A 24,936-nucleotide genomic window follows, 5' to 3' on the forward strand; every position below is an offset into this window, starting at 1 on the left:
GTAAGTAGCGTATACCCGTTTCGCATATTAGCTTTTTCACTTCTGTGAAGAACTAGTTTTTGGTCAATTTTTCCATTAACACTGAAATATGTAGCCTATGGAATTTTGCCTTCTCGGAATTGGGTGTCAGTGTCACTATACTATATGCACTTACAGAAAATCTCAACATTTTGTTAGAAATGTGCTGGATAATACACACATTTTTCAAACTACTCGGACTTGCTTCGCGGGCCGGATGAAATCGTCAGACGGGCCGGATGTATGACACCCCTGGTCTAAGACAAGGCTCTGAAACACGCGGCCCGCGAGATCGTTTAGTGAGGCCCGCGTTGGCATTTTGGATTTTGAAGTATTCGACAATATTTAACCGCCACATATCTTTTTTTAAGATTTGAGAACTTAAAATTCGCTCTAAAACTACTCCAAAAATCTGAAACCACTCATCAAACTTCACTATCACATCACTTTCAAAAGTTGGCTTGCGGTGGAAGATAAGCTATTACCTCACATTACCTGTTTATGATGGTAAAACATGACCCGTTGATGATTCTAGACTGGAAATTGTGATCTGTACTTGGCGCGACCTTTGGTACAATTCGGACTGAATAGGTGATAAATGTAAATATCTCGAGTTGAGTCGGGTCAAACGTTGCAATCAGAGAAGTCCTTGCGACTGCGACTCGGAAGGCCGTGACTTGGTACAACCACGGACGCAACACACTAGCAGACTGTCATGGGGAATAATAGTGAATACTGATATATTAAAAGTTCGTAGCTTGCGTTGCGCAGCACATTTAGCTATCTGAGGACGTCGGTATAGCAACCATTGGCATTCTATTGCCCCCTTGTTGTCTAGTTAGTTACATCCTTCGTCTTGTGACCCTTCATCCTTATCATCCTTATTTACGTCAATTGAAGGCGTCGAGTCTAGTTATCAGTAGTGTGACCGAAACCCAGATTAGGCTGTGCTGTTTCTATGCTCTGTTCAATCTTTGTTAAATTCTAAAATATCCTATCTGTAATTGTGGCACGTCAAATGTTCGCTATAGCTGCAAAATTATTACGAGACCGGTTTTACGATGTAATGATGCATTTTAAAGCTCGCATGGTGTCTATAACGAACTGTCTTGACAAACTTTGTGGGGTACTACAACAATTTTATTCAAATATTTAAAATTGTGATTTTTTTCGTGCCAGGCGTGAATTCACCAGGGTTGTAATGACTCGAGTCATGACTCGACTCGAGTCCGACTCGAGTCGCAATTTTCTGATGACTCAACTTGACTCGAGTCATTTTCTCAAAATACGGAAATGACTCGACTCGACTAGAGTCAATTTCTGTATTGACTCGACTTGGACTCGAATCATTGCGCATGACTCGAACCAAGTCATACGACTCGAGACACAGACGGCCAAGACCGACATTTCATTGTAATTTCGAAGAATAGTTAAGTAACCACCCTATTGAGGTTTCATCTATTGGTACTGGTACTTGAAAATGCGACTAGAAATTGTTAAAAGTGAGGAAAATTAGTATAGTATAAATGCGAACCATTCGATAACACCAAACAGAGTTATAAAAAGTGGGTTTTACAATACTTTAACTGGAAACTGAGCAATCAACACAATGACTTGGACTCTGACTCGATTCATAATACCATGACTCGGACTCGAACCTCTGCTCAATGACTTGAACGCGGACTTGACTCGGTGGTGAGATGAAAATGACTCGACTTGACTCGAGTCAAAGCTATAAAAGTGAGATTGACTTGTGACTTGGAGCCTTGTAACTTGGTTGCAACCCTGGAATTCACAATAGTAAATCACATTTTCACGGTGTGTGTGGAATGCCAGTCTCAAACGTCCCGTCAAATAAGGCTGCGGCCCACGGAGACATCAAAAACCAGGATACTGGCCCACGGGCACATTTGAGTTTGAGACCCCTTGTCTAAGACGTGTAGGCCTACTGACGAGGAAATTGTCATTCGTAACCGTCACCATGGCCTGATGCAAATATGCTTCACCCCGTTCGAAAGGGTTTGATGTAATGGAGCTAGGCATGGATGTGAAGTTTCCGTTGTCTATCGTATTAGTATTAGGCTATACAGCTACATGCGGATATAACTTGGTTGAACAGAGTTCTGGACTACGAAATATTTATTCATAATGATATATATAGTAGCAATACACTACGAAACTATCAGGCTACTAACAATGGTAGAACAAACACACCGATATGGTTATGAAGCTATGCATCTTGCCTAGCCGCATAAATCGTTACGAGATGAAATTTCGATCATGTCCTAGTAACCATGGAGGAAAACTTCATATCCCGCCAGAAAATGCCAATGTTGTAGAGCAATGAATCCTCTTGATGGTTGTAACTGAGTCTTCACACACGAAATCAATGTTTTGCTGTGAATTCCTATCTAGTTTCCCCCTGAGCAAAATATCATCAAAACATTGCAGATTATATCTATTGCAATCCTCGTTGGAAAATATCATTTTGAATATACCTGTTTTCTTTTGTTGAGATGTTGTAGAAAACGTCGGTCCATAAGCTGTTGAAACTTGTGGCCATGGCGAAGGTGTACGAACCACATTCTGAAAATTATATGGATGTGCGATCAACAATTCGCTACTTTCAAGATTTGGTGTTCGAATTATTCAAGATATGCCCGATCTAGAAATTGGCAAGTTTATGTATCAACTCCATTGCGGTAATTACGGAATCTAAGTCCATGCGAACGACACGCGTCTAGGGTTGCATTTAAAACAAAAATCAATTTAAAACAAACATATTTAAAACAAGGCCCTTGTTTAAAACATGTTTTTTATTGTTGTTGTTTTTTGTCTATTTTCAAAACCATGACGTCACGAATATTCAATTGTGACGTCATAGTGAATTGACATTGCCAATTGAAGATATTGCTCCTTCGACGAAATATCTGCACTATTGCTGTTGAACCGACTATTTTGAGGGTTCCCACCATCCCATATCGATATACGTCGGCTATATATCGGGAGGTAATTGTTCGTAATCTCATGCAACATGTTTTTTGGAAAGTATTTACACAATTATGGCATAATTTTACAACTTGAAAAAACGCATTTTTTTTGTTTTTTTAAAGGCCTCTGTTTAAAACACTGTTTCAAATATGTTTTTAACAACGTGTTTTAAAACACCGTTTGTTTCAAATGCAACGGTGATTTTTGCGCCTAGTTCAGGATGTTTTATACGAATAGTAATGTGAATACTGTGAAACGGTATTTGTCGCAATCCCACCATTTTCGACTATGTCAGCTCAGCTTGATGTCCAGTTCCATATGAGTTTAGAATATTGGGGTAGAATTGTTTCAGAAGTTGATTTATAATGGTCAGTTGATCGATTCTATTATTGTAAAGACAAGAATTTGCTTGACAGATTCTCTTACTGCACAAGTGTGGGTGTGCTCTCTAATGTAGAAATAATCTGCGATGACATGAAGATGAAGAAATATGTTGCAATTAGTGATAGTCATATCCAATGTTCCCTCTAAGCTGCGCACGTGCGCAAATGCGCAGTGCTGAAAGGGTCTCTGCGCACAGAAAATCTACGCTGCGCACAAAAAATCAGAAGTGATGTTTTTTTTATAGTTGTTGCGCACTGTTGTCCAACGGACCACGCAGGCGCGCAGATTCGTGAAAATTAAGATGGAACATTGCCAGGGCCAAATAGTGTTATCACTGAAGTCTGAAACCGAGGTACAAGTGCGCCCCGCAAAGGTAACTATTGCGCTCCGTGAAGAAATTAGAGTTCACAATCACCTGCGCCTCACGGAAGATATTTTTTTGTATGGCCTCGTACACGTGAGCGATACTGATATCATTTAAATAGCGCATTATTTTCTGGGAATGGCGAAATAACATGGTTTAACAAATTTATAAATAACAATGGGCTAGCTCGAAGTTAATCTGCGAGAAACTAACGAATGATAGTCTTCTTCGCGTGGCATGAACATTGCGTAAGATTTACTCAGGACCGTAACTTTCGCACCCCAAACCCCCCAATTGGAGGGGCCGAGCTCGAAGGGGGTCGAAAATTATTTTGAGAATTAACATAAATCATGATGTATTTTTTGAAATTTTTCAGGATTTTTTTTCGCGCTACGCGCGTTTCATTGTTGTAAGATATCTGATTATTGGGTACCCTTTCCCAACAAAAATTAGGCATGATTTATAGAAATATGCAGTTGGGCGTCGGCCATTACCGCACCATGACGCGCCAAGACATATGAAGTTAAAGGCTACGTAACATGCGAATCCAAGAAGTGCGCCAGAACGATCAGCAGCGAGAAAACCTTGGGCGAAAAAGACTGCCCCGGTGCTGACCGAAAACTTCGATATCTACAAATATATGTGTAATTGTCCATGTCCATGGGCGCTTAAATGGCTGGCGCCGAATGTTCCTGTCCTGGCGATCCGAGTCCCACAACAAGACAAATGCCATATCGAGGGAACATGATTTTCCAGTTAAGAAATACAAATTTGAAATCGTGTACGTCTTTTACTTTAGTACGTTTTGGCGATTTCAATATCTTTTGACATAGCAGATAGGGGGTCACGAAATAGCATCATGTAACGAAGTCATTATATCAACGGGTACGCCCGAAGATGTTTTATTATTATTTAGAGGGCCTATCTATTCCAACACACCTCACTGGATAAGCTCTGCCGGTAAATCTGATTATGTGAGCAGGGAGAGGATAAAAATTGATAGCAATATATATGCAATTCCCGATCAAATTGGCCGATGCAATCATGAATTATAGAAATTTTTTCGCGCGCGTTTAGGGACGTCACTACTAAATGTGCACCTAATGTACATGATAAGTACCGGAAGAAGCCTAGAGCCGTAGGGGGGTCTGGGGGGCGAAGCCCCCCAGTAGTTAGTTTTATCACCCTATTGGAGGGTGGTTGCGCACTGTTGTCCGAGGACCTGCGCAGTGAGTTGGCGTGTTTGCGCAGACTCTTGAAAAATTAGCGGGAACATTGGTCATATCTGCATGAGCTTCTTAAGAACTAAAAATCGGTTAGGACAGGGGTCTCAAACACGCGGCACGCGGGAACATTTTGTGCGGCCCACGACGGCCTTTTGGAATTTCAAGTGTTAGCTAACATATTCAAGTGCCATATATCTTTTTTTAGATTTGAGGAACTAAAAGTTCACTCTTAAACTACAACAAAAACCCGAAATCTCAACAAACTTCACTATCACATCACTTTTAAAACCTACCCTGCGGTAGAAGGTCGGCAATTACGTCACATTTCTAGTTCATGATGATAAAACATGATCCGTTGATGATTCGTGACTGAAAATTGGGATTTGGCTTGTGGCGACCTTTCGTAAAATTACTCGATTTCGGATCGACTGATAATAATAAAAACGAGTCGATTTGAGTCGGGTCAAACGGTGACTTAGTAATCCTACGTACGCAACAATCTATGAAACTGTCATGGGTATAATAGGAATATATCAAAATGTCGTAACTTGCATTGCGTAGGGCAGGGCCGGCCAACCCGTGGCCCGCGGGCCACATGTGGCCCGCGAGAAGGTTTTGAGTGACCCGCGACGTAATTTCCGAAATTTCTAATATCATCAAAAATAGATTGCACAGATTGTGAACTTGCAAGGGGAACCAAAAATTTGATTAGTCTGGCCGCAACACTTGAGATGTGGTGACTAAAATATCAGTTCCGACGCATTGACAGATCCATCAGCCATTCACATATTGGTATATCTTCGTACACTACTATAAAGCAGAATAATTTGCGATAGATTTATCAAAGATAAAAAATTTCTACAAGCTTGGCGCAACATGTTGTCACTCGATTTCTTGTTTTTAATATTGTTGCCCTTATGTGAAAATGGAAGAATACCTAATGTATCAGATTAAGTCTAACTATATTCGCGATTACGAGACAAAGTGTCATTCAACATATGCGTCATTGCGTTTGCGCTCACAGTAAGACCGTCGACTATGAAACCTAGGCACTAAATGATCGACGCATGTCGGTCGCAGCTTTCGATATCGATATGTCCATGCGCCGAATAGCCCAGTCCTCGCAAACTTAGCCCAGCGATATACAGCATGCCCGCAATATAGTCAAGTGACAATATTATTGACCTATGAACTTCAAAAAATTTTCGCGCCTTGCGCGGCTAGTGGCCCGCGAAATAGTTCGTCAATCGAATGTGGCCCTTTGGCTGAAAAGGTTGGCCTGCCCTGGCGTAGGGTATATAGCTATCTAGTCAGGTCAGTATGAAAACTATTGACATTCTGTGGTCCCCGTGACATATAGTTGGCTACATTCTGGGTGCTGTTTGTTCTCTTTATCCGTGTTATTATCGGTGGCGAGTAAGGTAGTAGTACGCTCCACAGCTGTAACACCAATGGATTCTTCGGCGATTAGACATTTCTATTCCAGGGGTTCTTAATCAGGGGTCCGTAGACCCCTTCGGGGTATCAAGCACAACATCAGGGGGTACGAGATGCATTTTGGAATTAGGCCTAGGCCTATATGCTGTGGAATATTTTCTGGGCCAATTTATTCCACTGCAGGAAAATATTCTCCGCGCTACGCGCGATTTTATGTGAATGGGCTTTCTGATTTTAATATATAGGTGCCATCAGAAATTGTGTTGAAAATGGACACGATGTTTGTGGAATGCCTGTCCGTAAGGTCCCGTTAAGTAAGTCCTACTTATTATACATTGAACATCCCTAGTAATGATAATGGCCCGCGAGCACATGTTGGAGACCTCTAGTTTTGGACAAGAAGTCTTTGGCCGGAAATGTGTGCGTTTACAACGGGGCTGGTTAGTTGGATGCGGCCACGAACGGAAATTTCTGCGACCTTCAACACAGTGATGAGCGGATATTGTTTTTGAGAATCGGAATCCGAGCGACAGTTGTGAGGAACAATTCGTTCGAATCCAAACAACGACGTTGTCGAAGATTCCTAATTGTACAGCTAAGCTGTGTAACAGCCTTTGGGAAAGCCACTATTATAGGGTTAGCTGATTTATATTAACTTGGACCCTTAACAGAACAAATTTAGAGTGCTACCAGTACTACCATAAGGTCAACTTTCAGTGTTTAGTTATCAAGCCGATGATTTTTTCATTTTAATTTGTAATTAAAGCTTGCTTCTGGTTACAACTATCTGACAATTTCCGAAAGAAAACTTACAGTTAACCGAAAATATCTAAAACAGTATCTGTATACTGTTATAAAATTGTGCAAAACCCGGTCCGAAAGCTATCCGAATCCGAATGATGCCGATTACTGCTTCAGCATTCGATTAAAATTTATTATAGCCTATACGAACTGTCACTAATACGCGGATTACTTTCGCACACACCTGGCCATATCAACCAGTCGCCAATCTCCAAGTTCGGTAGGAATGTCTCTCCTTTAACGATATCGAAACCGGCGCACGTTGGACCATAAAGTCGGCTTCGTTTCCTTACACTTGCTGCGTCCTGTTACATGAATACGGGGAAGGTATAAAAAGACATTTTACTACGAAATTACTATTCAATCTTACATCGCGCAGCGGATAGACTTCGAATTTGTCATACTCGGTTCCGGCAAATGGGACCCTCGCATAGCTTCCACAAACACCATCGTTGATCGTGTAGTCAACGTTTGTTTCATTCTCTACAAAAACGTTTGTGTATTGTTTCAATTTGTTACAACAGTTCAACTTTACCATTATCATATGCTAAAATGGTTACTGAATAGTTTTGGCATTTACAAGTTCGCTGGTTGGATAAGTGACAGGATTCCTCTGAGGCGAATCGGGTGTAAAGTAATAACCGACCAAATAACGGAAATCGAAACACGTAATTCCCGTCGAGATTGATTTGTCTCATTGTATGTATTTTGCAGTCGTGAGTTGTATTGTCCTAATTTACCATATGAATTTCGGGCATTCGGTTTCAGAATATACCTAATTCGCTATTTCATTTCCTAATGCTGTTAATGCGCCTAGGCCTAGGCTACGATCCACGTCTCGCGTAACTTCATAGTGCATAGTCATCACCAGAATGTTCCGAGAAAACCAGATACCAATGAAGCATAATTCACTGACCTCGTTTCGCTATTATATTGGTGAGCAGGGTGAAAGTGCGATCGCAGAAATATCTTCCTGGTTCTGAGATGATTCTCAGCTTTGGGAATTGATTTTCATCAAACAGTTCGTCCAATGCTTGATTTATCGATACTGCAATCTGAACGCGTGAATACATATTTTCGGCGATTGATAAATTGATAACGCGGTTGGAATCAAATTAATTACAATTTGATGAATTTTACAATGCTGGTTGGCATATTTTATACTTAACATCAAAGACTGCTGAGTGCGCTGAAGGGGGGCATCGAGTGAGCGACCAATTATAGTTCAAATCTCGATAGTGGCTCTTAACCGATGTTCCATTCAACACTAGGGGTTTCTTGAGCCTGTGTCAGGGATTGCCTGGAGGTCAAGATACCAGAGGTGGTCAAAGTAGTCAAGAAATCTACTCAAGTAGAAGTAGAAGTAGCGACGAAAAAATCTACTCAAGTACGAGTAGAAGTACTTCTTCCATAAGCAACCTAAAACTACTTGAAGTACAAGTAGAATTTACTGACTTTAAAAGTACTCAAGTAAGTAAGTAGTTATGAAAACGATCCTAATTCGTTCACATGGATTGTAAAAAGGTGCAAATTGAGCTATGCGATAGGTGACGAGCTTGATTCATATTGATGCATACCAATAGGTATCCAATTTTCGATAGCATAAGTATTCGTCCACATCATGGGATGAAAATGATAGTATTGATATGGAAATGTGATGCTAATCCTGTGTTTTCTCGAACAGCACGTTTTAGAAAATAGCATGGTATGACGCCATTCCCCATATTACAAGGCCCGTAGTTTAGTCGAAGAACAATGCGGAGAAGTCGTATAGGATACGGGGTAAACACTTTGCACGATTAGTAAACGTAAATAAAAAATATAGTGGACCGTAAAAATGCCATATTGTGTAACTTTATTTCCATAAATTAAAGGCATTACTACACTTGCTTTTATACCTCAACATGTATGTTATCCAGACAAAAGAACTGATAATAATTATAACTCAAAGTATATGATACTGGGAATTGAAAGTGAAATATAAATACTACTTCTGAAAGCAGAACATGTATTTCATGTTTTTAGTCCAGAAAGTTTCAAAGGTGGTATGCTAAATAGCTCTGAAACTAAAAAATATCAGAGTCCACTTTCCCAGATTTGGACACGCCATGGACATGCTAGATTACGATATGACAAGTAAATGCTAGATTGCGAAACATCAGTTTCAAACGTTATGATGACCCATATATAGCCTACTGTGATGAATTATTTGATATGGACGAAGGGCGACATTGTGGTGTGAACAAAACAACGCCAACCCTCTACCTAAATTATATTCACCGATACTTTCGTGAAATCATATTGATTACTCCGTATCCAGCACTGCGCGCGAGGCGCGACGAAAATTATGGGCTTTATAAACTTTTATGAAAATTATATGTTGATACTCCGTGAAAATGGCCCCGAAATTCCTCAGGCTATCTTCCTGATTGGAAGATTGAACTACTTCTACTTGACAAACTGAAAATAGCGAAAAGTAAGTTAGTAGATCACAAAATATTACGAAGTAAAAGTAGAAGTAGCGAAAATCAGATCTACTTGAGTAAGTACCAGAAGTAGAGGAAACCACTTGAGTACTTCAAAAAAGTAGAAGTACTTCGTTACTGACCACCTCTGCAAGATACACAATCAACTCATACATATGACTCGCGCATGATACGCCCCTCTTGGCCATCATTGGTTGCAAATATAATTAGGCCCGATCAGCAATCAGTACAATGTTGTGGCGGCACGTTGTGCTCAGTGGCGTGCGAAAGGGAGTTTGGGGTTTCAAAACGGGGACCTCGTTCTTCCGAAATTCGAATTCTATCTCCAATACTTATAAGCTCATTTGAAATTACGTATCACGCTGCTGCGTGCCGGCCGAATAATATGATAACACGTTCCAAGGTGAAGCCTCGCATTTCTGAACTGGTGTCTGAAAGGAAATAGCATAATAAGGTCACAATGATTTGCAATAAATATTATTTTTTCGTTTTGTGTGTAAATTATATCTTATTAGTGTTGGGATCAAGTCACTACCTTCGAGTCACGACTCGAGTCGTGACACAATTTGACTCGAGTCAAGTCAAGTCATTCGATTTTCGAAGGTGGCTCGAATCAAGTCGAGTCGACTCAAGTCACAATTCAAGTCAATTGAATTGTCGAAGTATCAGTGATGCTGCAAAGTTATTACATTCTGCCGGGTGAAAGACAGATTAATAATTGGCCATCTATCTTGAATCAAATATAACGAATATAAAGTTAAATATACATGGAAAAGACGTTATATCGCTCACGCACACGTAGAACTTCCAGTAAAATACGTGAATAACTGTAGAGCTACATGCTACAGTGTGTTATTATTAGCCAAAATAGAGGATCGCATACGAACCGTCGAGAAGTTGCAACAAATTGATATGGTACAATACACTAACCATCTACACATCTGTGAGAATAGAAACGCATAAACTACATTAGCTCGATTTAATTTATACAAGAGGGTTGGTAAAGGTGAGCACTGCGTAATATATAAGGCACTGAGACGTCACGAAACAAAGATACATTGCTATTAGATTATTCCAATAGTCTACTATCAATACGGCAACGTAAGCTGCGATCGTTCCGTTTACAGTCAATATATTTGTTATGTAACAATGGAGGATCAGTGAAAGGTATGTAACAATGGAGGATCAGTGGAAGGTGCAATCAGTGAATGACTGGCTGCTCTCACACGTGACAACGGCGTATCGAAAACATACATAAGATAGGGTAATTTAGAAGACACCGTTTAAGTGATGACTTGAAATTGACTCGTCAATTTTGCTCCGCGTCACGAGTCAATCCACATTTCTGAAGCGCCGAGTCAAGTCAAGTCATACAAAAATGTTGACTCGCGTCAAGTCCTGACTCAAAGTCATCCCAACACTGTATTTTATAGGTTTTGTTTCTACACTCTGTACGTGCACAGTTCATTTTGCACACCACTAATCGATGGTAATGTAATATATGCATGGTTAGACGTGTATTCTGGTGATTTCTGATTCTATGACTCAACGAAAATTTGGGGATCCGCCAAAGCTTGCAGATTACCGTTCGTATAACACCATCGGTGCCCTCTTGTTGACAGCATGGTTCAACCCAGGAGTTCGGGATCTTCCATATGCAATGGGACAATTTACCAATGTTGTCAAAATTTCGACAACTCGCCTTCCAAATATTTTTGTTTGCTTTTTGGTTATAGTGGGTCTCGGCGTATTATATGCGATTTTAGAATTTTTTACGGCTTTCGTAGGATTCTTGTCGACTCATGAGTAAGTTTGTCTTAATCGAGTACCTGATGAATTCGACTCTTAATCGAGGACTGAGCGTCGAGTAATCGGGTATCACTCGTGATGATGTCACACTATAATGGATGAGGTGAAAAGTTAAAATATGTACCTTCAGCGCCCCAGATTATATAAGGTCCATAATACGCAACAAAATGGAGATAATTGGGAATTTTTCGACCATGCCTATTTCATTGCACTTTGTGACCATGCGTGGGCTGAAGTCGCAGAAATGTTATTTCTACATCGCTTGCTACATTGATTGTTAACGGACGCAGGGAGGCTTGGCCGGTATCTACCTCAACCTTTATCTCTACAGAATGGGGTCGCATGTAAATGCTGATTTCACTATTTCCTTTAAATTGGGGTCGACACTTGAAAATCTTCATGACCACTGCACTAGAAGATGTTGAGGTTGCAGTGATTTCGTCCAGTGAGAATATCAAACTACTATCTATATGGGAATATGAAATCATGATATCTAGTTTCGATGAACTATGTTATATAGAAGGTCGGGTCTACACCATAAACTTTCCACTATTACCGCATCAACTCCTTGCGGCCGCAAGCGGATAGTAACGTGCGTAACGATATATGAGCACGCCTACACGATCGCAATGTTATATGGTATTACTTGTTTGAATCTGTCCGTGGAACTCAAACTTCCTTCGAATCCTCCTCCAATGTTCAGCATTTCAAACTTCATCCCAAGCGTGGCGGCAAAATCAAACATTTCCCTAGCCTCCTTAATTACTTGATGGTACCTCGACGGATCCAAGCATGGCGAGCCTACGTGAAAGCTGAAAATATTCACTGCATTAGTCAGAGGGAAATGACGTCAGAATTTGCAGTATAGCGACGGTGTGGACAGACGAAAGACTCGGGTGAGTGTGAGCTCCAAAGTTCGTCTTGTACGCGACCGAGAGCCTTTGTGATATGAGTTTGTTTAACTATTTCCGAAGCGTATACAGAGGCATGGCAAAACCTATTGATGTCGCTGAATGATTAATTACTATTATTGGCCAAACACATGGAGGATTATCGATTTTTTTCAGGCGATGTGCATCACGACACGAATTATTTGTAATGTCCATAGATTCTTCGATTTTCGTAATCTTGAGTTCGACTTTCATTCTCTTCTCTGTCATTCGTCATTCTCCCTCGCTTCCACGCGTCCCATCGTGGTCTCTGCTGCCGACTTGTAGCACGGCTCACTTTCAGTCTGGGATTTTCAATGCGCTACCGTAGTAGAGAGATCGGCGTTAGGGAGCCAAGAGAACGTAGAAGATGTCATGACCGGATTTCAAACCCACTCTCTTCCCATCCGCTGAATATTGCGCGTTTAAAGGACGATAACGTGATAGTCCATCATTGGGGCCTCGAGTATACCCACTCACTGCATGTCAACGACGAAGACATTATTGCGTATCTACAGAGCAGTGCCCGCCGGAATGTAGTTGACGGTTATGTTAGCGGAGGACTGATTTACATGTACTGTACATTGTACAGTTCCGTTTGTGTAACTATGAAGGATACAGAAGATTCGTACAATAGTACTTCTTTTATGAAGACACAGAGATTCATAATTCAGCTTTGAGATGATCGACTATATGGCGTCCTATTGATTGGTGACATAAATATTGCCTATGTCAATATGTCAGTACATGACCCAAGACCAAGAATAACATTTCAAAAACGATGTGGACGTATATGGTACGTTTGTATGTCATTGGTTGGACAGGAGCGCTGCATTAGATTATGCCGCCGGCAGGCGTAGACGTGCCTATAGCGAGTAGGGAAGGTATTATGGGTAATGATTTTCAAGTTGTTTTGTGATATTTGTTCTGTCATTTGCTCTGTCCGAGGAGGTCACTGTAACTTTCAAGTCGACATATGTGCTTTTCATGTCAGTGCCAAGTTGAAATAGATATATTTTATAAAATTCAATCCGTTTTAATTACAAATCTCACACTATTGTACGAATATAATTCTGTTTTTGAAAGGATATCATAGAAGCAATAAGTGTGCAGTGATTTTTATTGCACTTGCGAGTGATTTTGTCGAGCTTGGACAAAATATATGTCGGTTCTGTCATTCGTTCAATTTCATTACTCAGGTCGGCGGAGTCGCGACAATTAGCCCAATTGATAAAAACAAAACAGGTTTCCATAATGTCCATTCTCGGTATACTTATACCTCAAACATCAAATATATATCGTTCTTTGCACCTTGTGAAACTCTTTTGAGACACTCGCCAATCCCTGGAGCTTACAGTATTGCCAGTCTTTATGTGGAATATTTGTTGTTTTAAATAACGAATCCAGTCCACCAGCATGGTTTATACCAGTGCTTCCCAACGTGGGCGATATGGCGGTCTAGGGGAGCGAAAATAACGAAGGAGGCGATAGGGGGCGAAAATAACGAAGGGGAGAGAGGGGGCGATACCGCGTTAAAACGGCTATATTGGAGTCAAGTCGGAGATGCGACCTTTTTTTAGTCAACTCACGAAAAATGTAGCTGTAAAAGTGTAATTTCCAGGTCGAGCCGGGCAGTTGACCTTTTTTCTTAGTCAACTCACCAGTGATTACACTTTGTATGCCCATTTGTCAGTTCCCAATATTTGGGGGGGGGCGATGATCGGTGTGGAGCTTGAAAAGGTGGCGATGAGTCAAAAAAGGTTGGGAACCACTGGTTTATACCATGTGATCGAGAGCAATGACCGGCTCAATTACAGCGCATCAAGATCACCAAGTAAAGAAACTTTGCAGAGAGAGTAAAACTTAAAATATTTCAAAGCAGCATACAGCCATTATTATTTGAGTTTTGCAAACCAACTCACGAAATCCCAATAGTGTTCATTCCTAATTCTTTCGACAGCTTTATCAGGAGTCTCGCTCGCGGTAAATTCGCTCCAAATCTGTCGTTCATTGCACCCGATCTGCTTTCGCCTGATGCATGCAAGCGCAGCAGTAACCTTCGAATGAAATGACAAATAGTACTTACAGAGTTGGATTATTATTGTTGGATGCCTGCTCTCGTCGACAAAGATATATTTTCGTCTTAGTCTGCATTTGCGTTAGCTTTAGCGTTAGCGTTAGTTGTATTGACTCGAGTCGCGATTTTTCGGTGACTCAACTTGACTCGAGTCATTTTTTCAAATGCGTAAAATGACTCCACTCGGCTCAATTTTTGTATTGACTCGACTCGGACTCGAGTCATTGTGCATGACTCGTACCAAGTCATTTGACTTAGACCGCACACTAAAGATCATCAAATGCAATCTTACAGTTTTTGAGCAAGTGAAAATGTAAATGAGCACAAAAATTTTGTAATTCGTAGTTATCAAGAACTTCTTTCCTTTTGCATTTATTTTAATTTTACACACCTTATCGGTATCATCCTTATCGCTGACGCCTTACCAATTACATTACATTTGCCTTACTCGGCTCTGTGTATTCGTTTGATTACATTTCATTGACTGTCATGTAGCGTTTAGCCTATTCGCTGTCAGTCGTTGCCAGTCGCTCAAACTTCTGGTTGTTAATAGTCGCTTAAAAATACGTTCAGTTTTTTTTTAATTAAAGGGTATTCTACGTATCATGAATGAAACATGAATAGCTTAAGATTGTTGCTAATTACGTCGCTACGGTTGTCAAAGAGCACATCTCTACCGAATCAATTACTTGTTTAACAGTAATTGTAATTGTAATTGTAATGGTAAATAATTAAATGTTTAAAACTAATTGTAATTTGATATTTTTAGCATTGAGTAAATGTAATTGTAATGTAATTGAAACATGCAAGGGAGTAATTGTAACTTAACTGAATTTACGTAATTGATCCAACTCTGCTCGGAACCTTGTGACTTGGTTACAACCTACTCAGAGGTGGTTGACATGGGCAGGGCATACAGAAACCAGGGCTCTGGAGCCGGAGCCGGAGGCCGGAGCCCCGGAGCCGTGCATTTTCACCGGAGCTGGAGCCGGAGCCGGAGCTCTACATAAAATTCAGCTGGAGCCGGAGCCGGAGCTGGAGCCCGGTATTTGAGGAGTAGCTCCGGCTCCGACCTATTTCATAAGATGCTATTATATATGCAACAACCACATCTGCTGATTTATCATAATTGAACAGCAGGCCTGAATTTTAATGCTGTGCACAGCAATGGCATAGAGTGAAGTGCGTTCTAATGCAACTATGATGTTGTCGACAATTGAAAAGTATACATTATGACGTCACAAGCCGGCACGGCGGCACATATATGTCTTCGTTGCTACATCGGATGGTACTGACGGCTGACAGACTCGAGATTACTATAGATAACTAACCTATGGGTAGATTAGTAATCTATATAGACCAGGAATGGCCAACCTTTTCGGCTAAAGGGGCACATGAAATTGACGAACGAGTGCGCGGTCCACTAGTCGCGCCAAGTGGGTAAAATTTTCAAAGTTTATAAATAAACTAGGTCAATAATATTATTACTTGAGTATATTGCGGGTCTATTGCAGTGCTCTTCAACCTTTTTCGACGTGGTACACCCTTTTTACGTTTGCTCAAAACTCGTACACCCCTGTTCATTAGGGGTCTTCAAAAATGACTTTTTTCTCAAATCGTACTGGCTACTTGATAAAATTGTTAGGTTACCTAACTTAAGCCTACACACCAAATTTGGTTCAATTCCAACCAGTATCCGCATTGCTACGGGAGAAGAAAGTTTCTATTCGTTACATAAAAATAAATAACGAAAAATTTAAAAATTTTCTGTTCACCCCATGAAATTATTACGTTGTCTATAAAAAACGATGTTCTTCAACTTTGGTTCAATTCCAAACAGTAGAAGCGGAGTTATTGCCGTCAAAAAATTTGGATATGAATAAAATAGTATTTGGTCACAGAGTCTATTCGCAAGCCAGTTAGGCCACCCGCCACGCAAATTGGAATTTATTTCGTGTCAGCCCCAAAACAGCATGGCATTACGAACGATAATCAACCTAAATGTAACAGTATTGGGGAGAGAGTAGGAAAGCTGCTGCTGCAGAAGCGGTAATTCAGATCAGCGATGATAGCAGGCGCACCAGCCTACTGCGTATCAGGCCTGCGCCATACCGTTGCGCAGTCAATAGTAGCACATGGGCTGCAAGAGGTGTATCAGTAACCTCAGATCGTATGCCGCTATACACAGTCTATTGTCGCTAATTTGCATCACTAATACCAAAATACTAAATTGCAAATGTATGTCGAAATATTGGACATAAAATCGGCATTTTAAAACAAAATGGTTTCGATTTCAACATGGAAGCTGTTTCGACCCTGGCTGGCTACGTCACTTCATTTATGTGCATTGCGGTATTTATTAACGTCAGGTAGGAAGTACCGATTCAAGAAGTTTGAGCTATCGCGGCGGTTTCCTCAAAAATCACTAAAAGACAAATGACTAGCCGAACACATGTTTGTTAACTGCATACTTTCCAACACCAAACGGAACCATTGGTCTATTGCCGACGGCTAAATGAATAGAAATATTTGCTTATGACATCACAATCAAGCGGTGTACAGTATTACACTTGAGATAACATCGTACCATATTGCTCATTAACCTGTGCGTCAACCTGTACTGACCCATAAACCTGCCTTTGTGATAGCTAGCCATCGGCTCATTGTAATTCGGATCTGGTACACCCCTGTACACCCCATCCGAGTGGTACACCCTTTGCAAATTCTGGTACACCCTAGGGTGTACGACAACCCCGGTTGAAGAGCACTGGTCTATTGTATACCACCCGCTAGGCTCAGTTTGCAAGGACACGACTATTCGGCGTCTGGCCACATCGATATCGAAGGTCTTCGATAATATGCGACAATCATTTTGTGCCTACATTTCACGGTCGACGATCTTTATGCGAGCGCAAACGCGAAAAGACTTTCTCCCGTAATTGCGAATACAGTTAGACTCAATCGGGTAAATTAGGCGTTTATTTCATTTACAGTAGGCGGTAGGCTACCAAGTAAGAAATCGTGTTACAATTAAACACGCGAAGCGTGAAGAAAAATTTCGCTACTATTTTAGTTTATTGTAATGTACGACGATTTACTGAAAATGTGACTGGACCCTGGATCTGCCAATGCGTCGGAAATGATATTTTAGTCATCAACATCCCAAGTGTCGCAGCCAGAATGTGTCGCAGCCAGAATTGCAATTTTTGGCTGGCATTGCATTGCAAGTTCACAATCTAAGCAATTCATTTTCGATAATATAATAGGAAATTACCTCGCGGGTCACGCAAAACCTTCTCGCGGGCCACATTTGCCCCGCGGGTTGACCACCCCTGATGTAGACAGACCCATTCGATAATTTCAGAGCCGGAGCCGGAGCTGGAGCCGGAGCAGTGGTAATAATGCGGCTCCGGAGCTGGAGCCGGAGCTAATGTATGATAGAAGAAAGCTCCGGAGCCGGAGCTGGAGCAGTTTAAATTTACGGCTGCTCCAAAGCCCTGACAGAAACGCAGCATCTAATTACACATACTATACAATGCTATAGATTGCTGCTGCTCAAAACGGACTGATCATCAACAGAGTTTTGCGAGAACAAAACCATTAAACTATCATTTTCACAAAACACGAAAATATTATAATCAGTATTAGTTGCAAATCAGTGTTAACCTACTTATGCTCTTCCCTTTCCGATAGGCCTACCTCTTGAGAAATGTCTTCGTATTGTACCGTCGAAAAGCAACAGTGGGATGTCAATTTTTATTACAAATGGGCTTATAAATGTTGGAGATATGTCTAGCATTTCAGATGGATGGAGTTCGATTTTGAACTTCTTCTAGCTACTCTGAGTACCGCCACCACATCACTTTGATCACCACTGTCGCAAAAAATTCGAATACTGATCTGGTCTAATTACCTGGAACCAATGGTGGTCAAGAGAGGTGTTTCATCAAATGCAGGATGTATGACTGGAATGTGTCTCGGTACCCTCTTGGATTGGCTTAGGGAAGCCCTTGTGTTCCACGGACCAGTTATGAACCAATGGTTTAGAATCAGTTATCTCTTAATTTGTTGGAATGACAGACATCCAACTATAGCAGACGATTTCCTATGCGGTATATATAGCAAAATACTGCTGTGCATGAAGCAAAATATTAACGTAGACTTCTTAAGCCAAGGTGTGCTGTGATCAATTTCCTCAGTGTTCCAACCACCCCTGAAAACATAATAGCGCGACACAGCCGATATTACGCGGTCGTCTTTGGATTTACCTGGCATCTGGGTAGTGGGCATGGATTTTTTTCAATTCGTCTGCGCCATCGTAGACTGTCAGCGTGATATTTTTTTCTTTTGCGTGTAAAAGATGAGATATTTGTTTATTCGGGTTTGAATAAATAATATCTTCGGGTTTTGTACCCATTTCCAGCGTGGTATCGATTTCCTTCTAAAAATAAGAATTGGAAACTGTCATAATCTAGAGTTCAACCGTGATGAAATGAAACAATTTGATTTTGTAATTGCTATAGAACAAGGTATTTAATTCTTGATAGGTAGGCCCTATGTTACTAGTACACACTAATTGTTTGTCATCAAGAATACGATTGGTCTGAATTTTGTTCAGCGACGAAGGCCCAATCATATTTCAGAAGATAAAACTTTAGTTCGAGAGCAAACGCCTATTATTCCATTCGTATGTAATAGATTGATGATCTATGTTGCCATGATGAGAGTTGCATTTAAAACAAACGGTGTTTTAAAACACTTTGTTTCAAACATGTTTCAAACAGTGTTGTTTTAAAGAAAGGCCATTTTGAAAAACAATTCTGTTTTGTTTTAGTTGTGAAATTATGCCCTAATTGTGTAAATACTTTCGTCAAAGGAACAATATTTACCATACATTTTCAATTTTCAATGTCAATCCACTATGGCGTCACAATTGAATATTCGTGACGTCATGGCTTAAAAAACATGTTTTAAACAGGGCCTTATTGTTTTAAACATGTTTGTTTTAGATTGATTTTTGTTTTAAATGCAACCCTAGCCATGATGCTTATCAGTCAAACAATTAGTTACAATTGTCAAATGATTGAATGACTGGCATCGCCTGACCTGACTAGCACAATCGATCCCAGCACCTTCCAGCTGCAATACCTTTACTAACGGAGGATGGGGTCCCGCTTTCATCGCATAGAACGGCCGTATACGCGGCATAAACTCCATCCATTGTTGCAGCAACAGTACCGCTTCACTTAGATCGCAGATCATGAACGCGTCGTCGCCAAACTACAATTAATATTCAAGAGTTTGTTTATTTAGTTTACAACTAATTGAAATCACGGTCTCCCGAGACGGACTTGGACGCCAGATAATTCTAGTTGAATAATGACACTAATTAGGACAAGTTGCAGGTAATCTAATTCTTATCTGTATTGTGAAATATTTCTATGCTCTAATACAGTGGTTCTCAACCGGGGGTCCGCGGACCCCTGGGGGTCCGTGAAGCATTTTCAGGGGGTCCGCGAAGCCTCTGAATTTGTAAAATGATTGACAACCTAATTTTTATTTTTTAATTAAGAAAAGCATGAGCGTTTTTTGCTTCATAAGAACTATAACTTTTGGAATGACATCATTGAAATGGTCGTCTGAGATGAAATATCCGACTGTGCAAACTCATCTTAATTGTCAAATTGCCAATAGCCTGCTGATGCAAACATATTGCTGTTTAGAGATATTTTGTTGGGCCTTGTGAAAAAATGAAATGTCGGAGATAGCAAGGTCAAGCAGGCAAACATTTCGGATTTGGAGTTGTCAGTCTCGGCAAATTAGTAAACAGTCGTTTGAAATATAAATTCCTGAATTTGTTTTCCGCATCTGTCTCAATGAAGGAATTGAAACTTCGCCACGAAATCCATTTTCTCCGCTGACATACCACTAAATAACTTCAATATGAGAAGCTAGATAGAAATGACTGCTGGACGTGAAATGTTCATTAAAAACTCACACCAAATTATTTCATCGGAAGCGTTACGCGTTACTATTACATTCGCCACCAATACATCGTTCTGGAAATATCAAGTCGAAGACGCGGATTTTCAAGACAATAAATACAGCTGGAAAATTTCCTTCGAACTAATAAAAATCCACCCAAATGAACCCGAATATTTTCGGCTGACACTCGTCAGGGGTAACCGTCAGCAACTAGTAGAGAATTGGAAAGAACATTGTATATCAACACAGAAACGCAGAAAAACGAACAGAGCCCACCGCACGAACAATAAAAGATGTTTATATCCATCTACCTTGGATTGGCCCCATTTCCACCCGCTTTGAAAAACAATTGATTTTTGCTGTCGGTAAATGTTACGACACAGTCAAAACCAATGTGATTTTTACAACAACACAACTGCTCCCTTCAACACGCAAAGACGTGCTTCCTGCACTTCAACAAAGTAATGTAGTGTACGAATATAGGTGCCACTGTGATTGTGGCTACGTGGGAAGAACGTCAAGACGTCTGCAGGACCGCATAAACCAACATGTCCCCAGATTTATCAGAACACGTGCGTCACGCGATGTGAAAAGCTCACCCTTAACTCATCCACTTAAGATTGATGCTGATCGATCAAAGGCCATTAATTCTGCCATCGGCAAACATCTGTTGGATAATCCGATTTGTGCGAATAATTATCGAGACGACCGATTTCGAATCGTAGGGCGAGGTCGTTCACAATTCCATTTGTGTGCCTTGGAATCAACTTTTATCAAAATACACCAACCAAAACTCTGTCAACAAAAGGAGTTCGTGTACCACCTAAAAATAGTACATTGAACGCTCTCTCATTCGAAATTTCATGCTGGTGACGTCATATTTTGTGATACGATTGTTGATATACAATGTTCTTTCCAATTCTCTACTAGTTGCTGACGATTACCCCTGACGAGTGTCAGCCGAAAATATTCGGGTTCATTTCAATATGAATATACTATTTACAAGTCATTGTGTGGCTGTTTATCACTAGTCTACATTTACTATTTGCACAAGACAGTTGACGGTTGCACGATAATTGAGCTAATTTTGAGCGAAAATTAGAGGGGGTCCGCGGGGTCCGTGACGGTCCAAAAAGGGTCCGCGAAGACAAAAAGGTTGAGAACCACTGCTCTAATATTAATTCAAATTCAATTTCTGGTTTTCTTTTAAATTCTACAGGATAACTGTATAGAGCAGGGGCGGGCAACAGTCTTCACTAAGGGTTTCTAAATACGACATGCAGCCAGAGTTCAAAAAACTTGTTGCGAACTTTGATCGACCACAGATGTCTGATTGACTTCAACAGCTATTGAAGTACATTAGGTTAATAAATCCATTAAATACTGTTTTTGGTCTCTATTCTTTAAACCTGAAGTTTACATTAAATACGATATTTCCTTTCTATATAGGCTAAATACGCGATTAATGTATCGATTCTGTAGACGGGCCCGCCTAGTACTCCATTTTCTTATATCAGGCCAGCCGACCAGAGAATAGTTGCCGTCCCGTGGTATAGTGCAAAACGAGACAAGCTTGGTGTATAATAGGCATGAATTGAATGACATCCGATTTGGCATGACCTGAACTTAATTTGTGTTGTGTTTCTTTGGGAATGTGTAATTCAACCTTCAGAGGGACATCTTCGACTCAACTAGGATAGGGTTGCCATATTTCTGTGGCACAGATTCCGGACGTTCGTTAGCGCCCACTAGCGGATTTCAAAATAGGATATGAGCAGTGAGCACATTGTCGATCAATATGACGTGACACCAGCAAAGCTTTGCCTCTCGACTAGAGGTGGCCACGATCCGGTTCAGGACTATTGTTGTGTGTGTGTTGTAAGTTGTAACCAGGGCCAAGCCATGTTTTTTAACCCTAACCCCCCAAATAAACACTGATCCTGGGTCCACCGTAAGGTAATCGATGCAACTTCGGGGGGCTTACTATATGTGTCTGGTCGTTAAATGATTTGAATGAATCATGTCATGTCAATAATATCGGTTATTCCATATATAACTATATGATTTTGATCCTCTCTCCGCCCGCATGATCAAAGTTAGCGGTTGAGCTGGTGGGGGATGATGACTTCGAAAATGCAAGGAGCGTATTTGTAAATCGCTAAGTCATGTTCATGTCACACCGATGAGATTATGTATCAGCCTAATGCCGGTGCACACTGCACCACTGAGCTATATAAACACCGCATATCCGGTGGTTTCCAACCGTTCATGGTCGCGATTCCATTTCCAATTTGAAAATGTTCCGCGGCCCAGCTCAGAATCGGATGAGCTGATCACCAATTAAAGAATACGTTCAACATCTTCGCGAACCGCGGAATAAAGGCAAACTACCCCCAGGTTTAGAACCACTATCTTTGAATAAAGCATCCAAACGGCTTAAACCAACTCTATGAATATCTTGTAATTGCGATTACAATTAGACTCATTTTTTAAATGAATGTTATTTTTATGTAATTTTGATCGCAGTTTTTTCAAGGGTGGTTGTCCCCATATTAAAACCAGTATATATGATACTAAATCGCGCGCAGCGCGATTAAAAATTGAATCTAGCATAAATATGTCCAAAAATAATATTGTTTATGTTGATTGAAGAAAAAATTATGTGTTTACTTCAAACCTTCAAAATTCCGGACATTTAGGTATATTTTAGAAATTCCTCCCGGACGCAGTTTTAACAGTGAAATTCCGGACATGTCCGGGAAATTCCAGACGTATGGCAACCCTAAACTCGGACATCTTCGACTCAACGAGCTCTGATAGGCATACTCACACGACGGCCGTAATTCGACGACGAAAGAAATCCGGCAGCATCTTTGATCGACGCATAACAATTCATATTGTTTGGAGTAGTTAGTTCTACTGTAAATTGACATAGCAGTGACCCAGCATAAGATGGTTTCAACAAAATTAAGTTAGCTATGGAATCCAGTGAAAACACGATAGCGCAGCTCTGCTTTCGTAATAAATCGATTAGCTCGTATCGCAGGTGCCAAGCACAGTGATTCGTAATATCCTTCCAAATAGGTTGTCCCATACACCAATTTACCCACCATATAGAAAACTACCTGATTACATGGTATTACGAGAAAACTATGCATTCTAGTATTATACACGTCCTGTCACAGAATGAATTGTGGTGTATAGTTGAGTAGGCTATATATACTGCGATGATGCGGAAATACTCAATTTGAAGGCATTGCATTTCGCCTTACCTCGAATCTGAGAAACGAAACAGCAGATACTTTACCTTCATTTCATTTAATGAATTCTTTCTCGGGTGGAAGGAAAACTAGAAATGGCTGGTACGAGCAATAACTAAATCACTATTACTAAAACTGCATTACCAAAAAACTGTATTTTGGCATGCGGTCATACGAATAGCCTATAATACAAATTACCAAATGCTGTGAAATACGCAACACCAGCACTAGCAAGATCAATAGGACCCGAGTGGACGATGAGGCCATACTGATGTATTTGAATATGTAGGAAATATTCGATAACTTAATTAAGAGGTCGCCAAGACCGATACCGCCTCTGTAGTTAACGTTCGAGACAAACATTGACGATGCATGCTACTACATTCATCATGGAGTGAATAAGACATGTAGGCCTACCTGTTCCTTTACCTGTACATCAAGGCTTAAATATTGCATTTACCGTCGACCCCGCTTAATTCGGCGCATTGGCTCCGCTACCTTTTGGTCGAATTAAGCGGAGACACGGCTTTGTCCGGATTCCGGGTAAAATCTATTGTTCGTTTAATGATCATTGAACGTGCGTAAAGGCAGACAATACATTAAAAATACTGTAATGTTTCGTAATAAATGAACTGAATAATCTAGTAAATGAATCACACTGACTAGCCTACTGCAGTAATTGACACTGATCGCTTAGATCTCACAAGAGTTAGGACAGGCCAAGGCCGTGCCATCAGGTTAGTTGCAGGCTATTGTACAGTACTCAGATGCCGACAAACGATTCAGCAAATGCCGCATTACACGCATACATATAGGGATACAATAGCACAGTAATTCTTCAAATATAGAACTAAGCCATGCAGCTGTGTTTGAGACTGCATTTCTGTGCCATTCTGCTATACAATATATTCTTAACTGTACCAAAGTAAAGTGAACTATGAAGCTGGCACGGTTTTATATGAGTTCATTGGTGATTGTTACTGCATTGATCATCATTGTTTCAGTGTTATCACTTATGTGTTAAATGTTAACGAATTAATGTTTATTGTTCAATAACCTAACGATAGGAATTGCAAACCTGCGTCCGACTTAAGTGGATAATTGTCCGAAGTAACGTGAGTTTTCTGCGTTCAATTTACTTTTATCTCGTTACCTGGCAGTTTGATGGA

At 40.6% G+C, this 24,936-nt stretch overlaps 1 protein-coding gene across 2 annotated transcripts; it reads right to left on the minus strand.

Annotated features, from left to right (window-relative positions):
- Positions 1-2,139: 2,139 nt before the first annotated feature.
- On the minus strand, positions 2,140-23,657 carry LOC145442365 (uncharacterized). 2 transcript variants are annotated; one of them, XM_080320263.1, is made up of 12 exons: positions 23,633-23,657; positions 23,338-23,426; positions 19,629-19,802; positions 18,936-18,963; positions 18,791-18,866; positions 14,368-14,502; positions 12,163-12,328; positions 8,138-8,276; positions 7,592-7,704; positions 7,406-7,526; positions 2,517-2,604; positions 2,140-2,440 (listed from the first exon to the last, which is right to left on the minus strand). In XM_080320263.1, exons 2-12 carry the CDS (start codon positions 23,401-23,403, stop codon positions 2,326-2,328), a joined length of 1,221 nt encoding a protein of 406 aa, XP_080176389.1. In that variant the 5' UTR covers positions 23,404-23,426; positions 23,633-23,657; the 3' UTR covers positions 2,140-2,325. The 2 variants fall into 2 exon arrangements, with proteins under 2 accessions (XP_080176389.1, XP_080176388.1); XM_080320262.1 differs by having other exon boundaries at positions 18,791-18,963; positions 23,633-23,656.
- Between the last annotated feature and the right edge of the window lie 1,279 nt (positions 23,658-24,936).

This window comes from Botryllus schlosseri, chromosome 7, assembly GCF_051294905.1.
Source record: "Botryllus schlosseri isolate E-star chromosome 7, Bs_hap1, whole genome shotgun sequence".
Classification (NCBI taxonomy): Eukaryota; Metazoa; Chordata; class Ascidiacea; order Stolidobranchia; family Styelidae; genus Botryllus; species Botryllus schlosseri.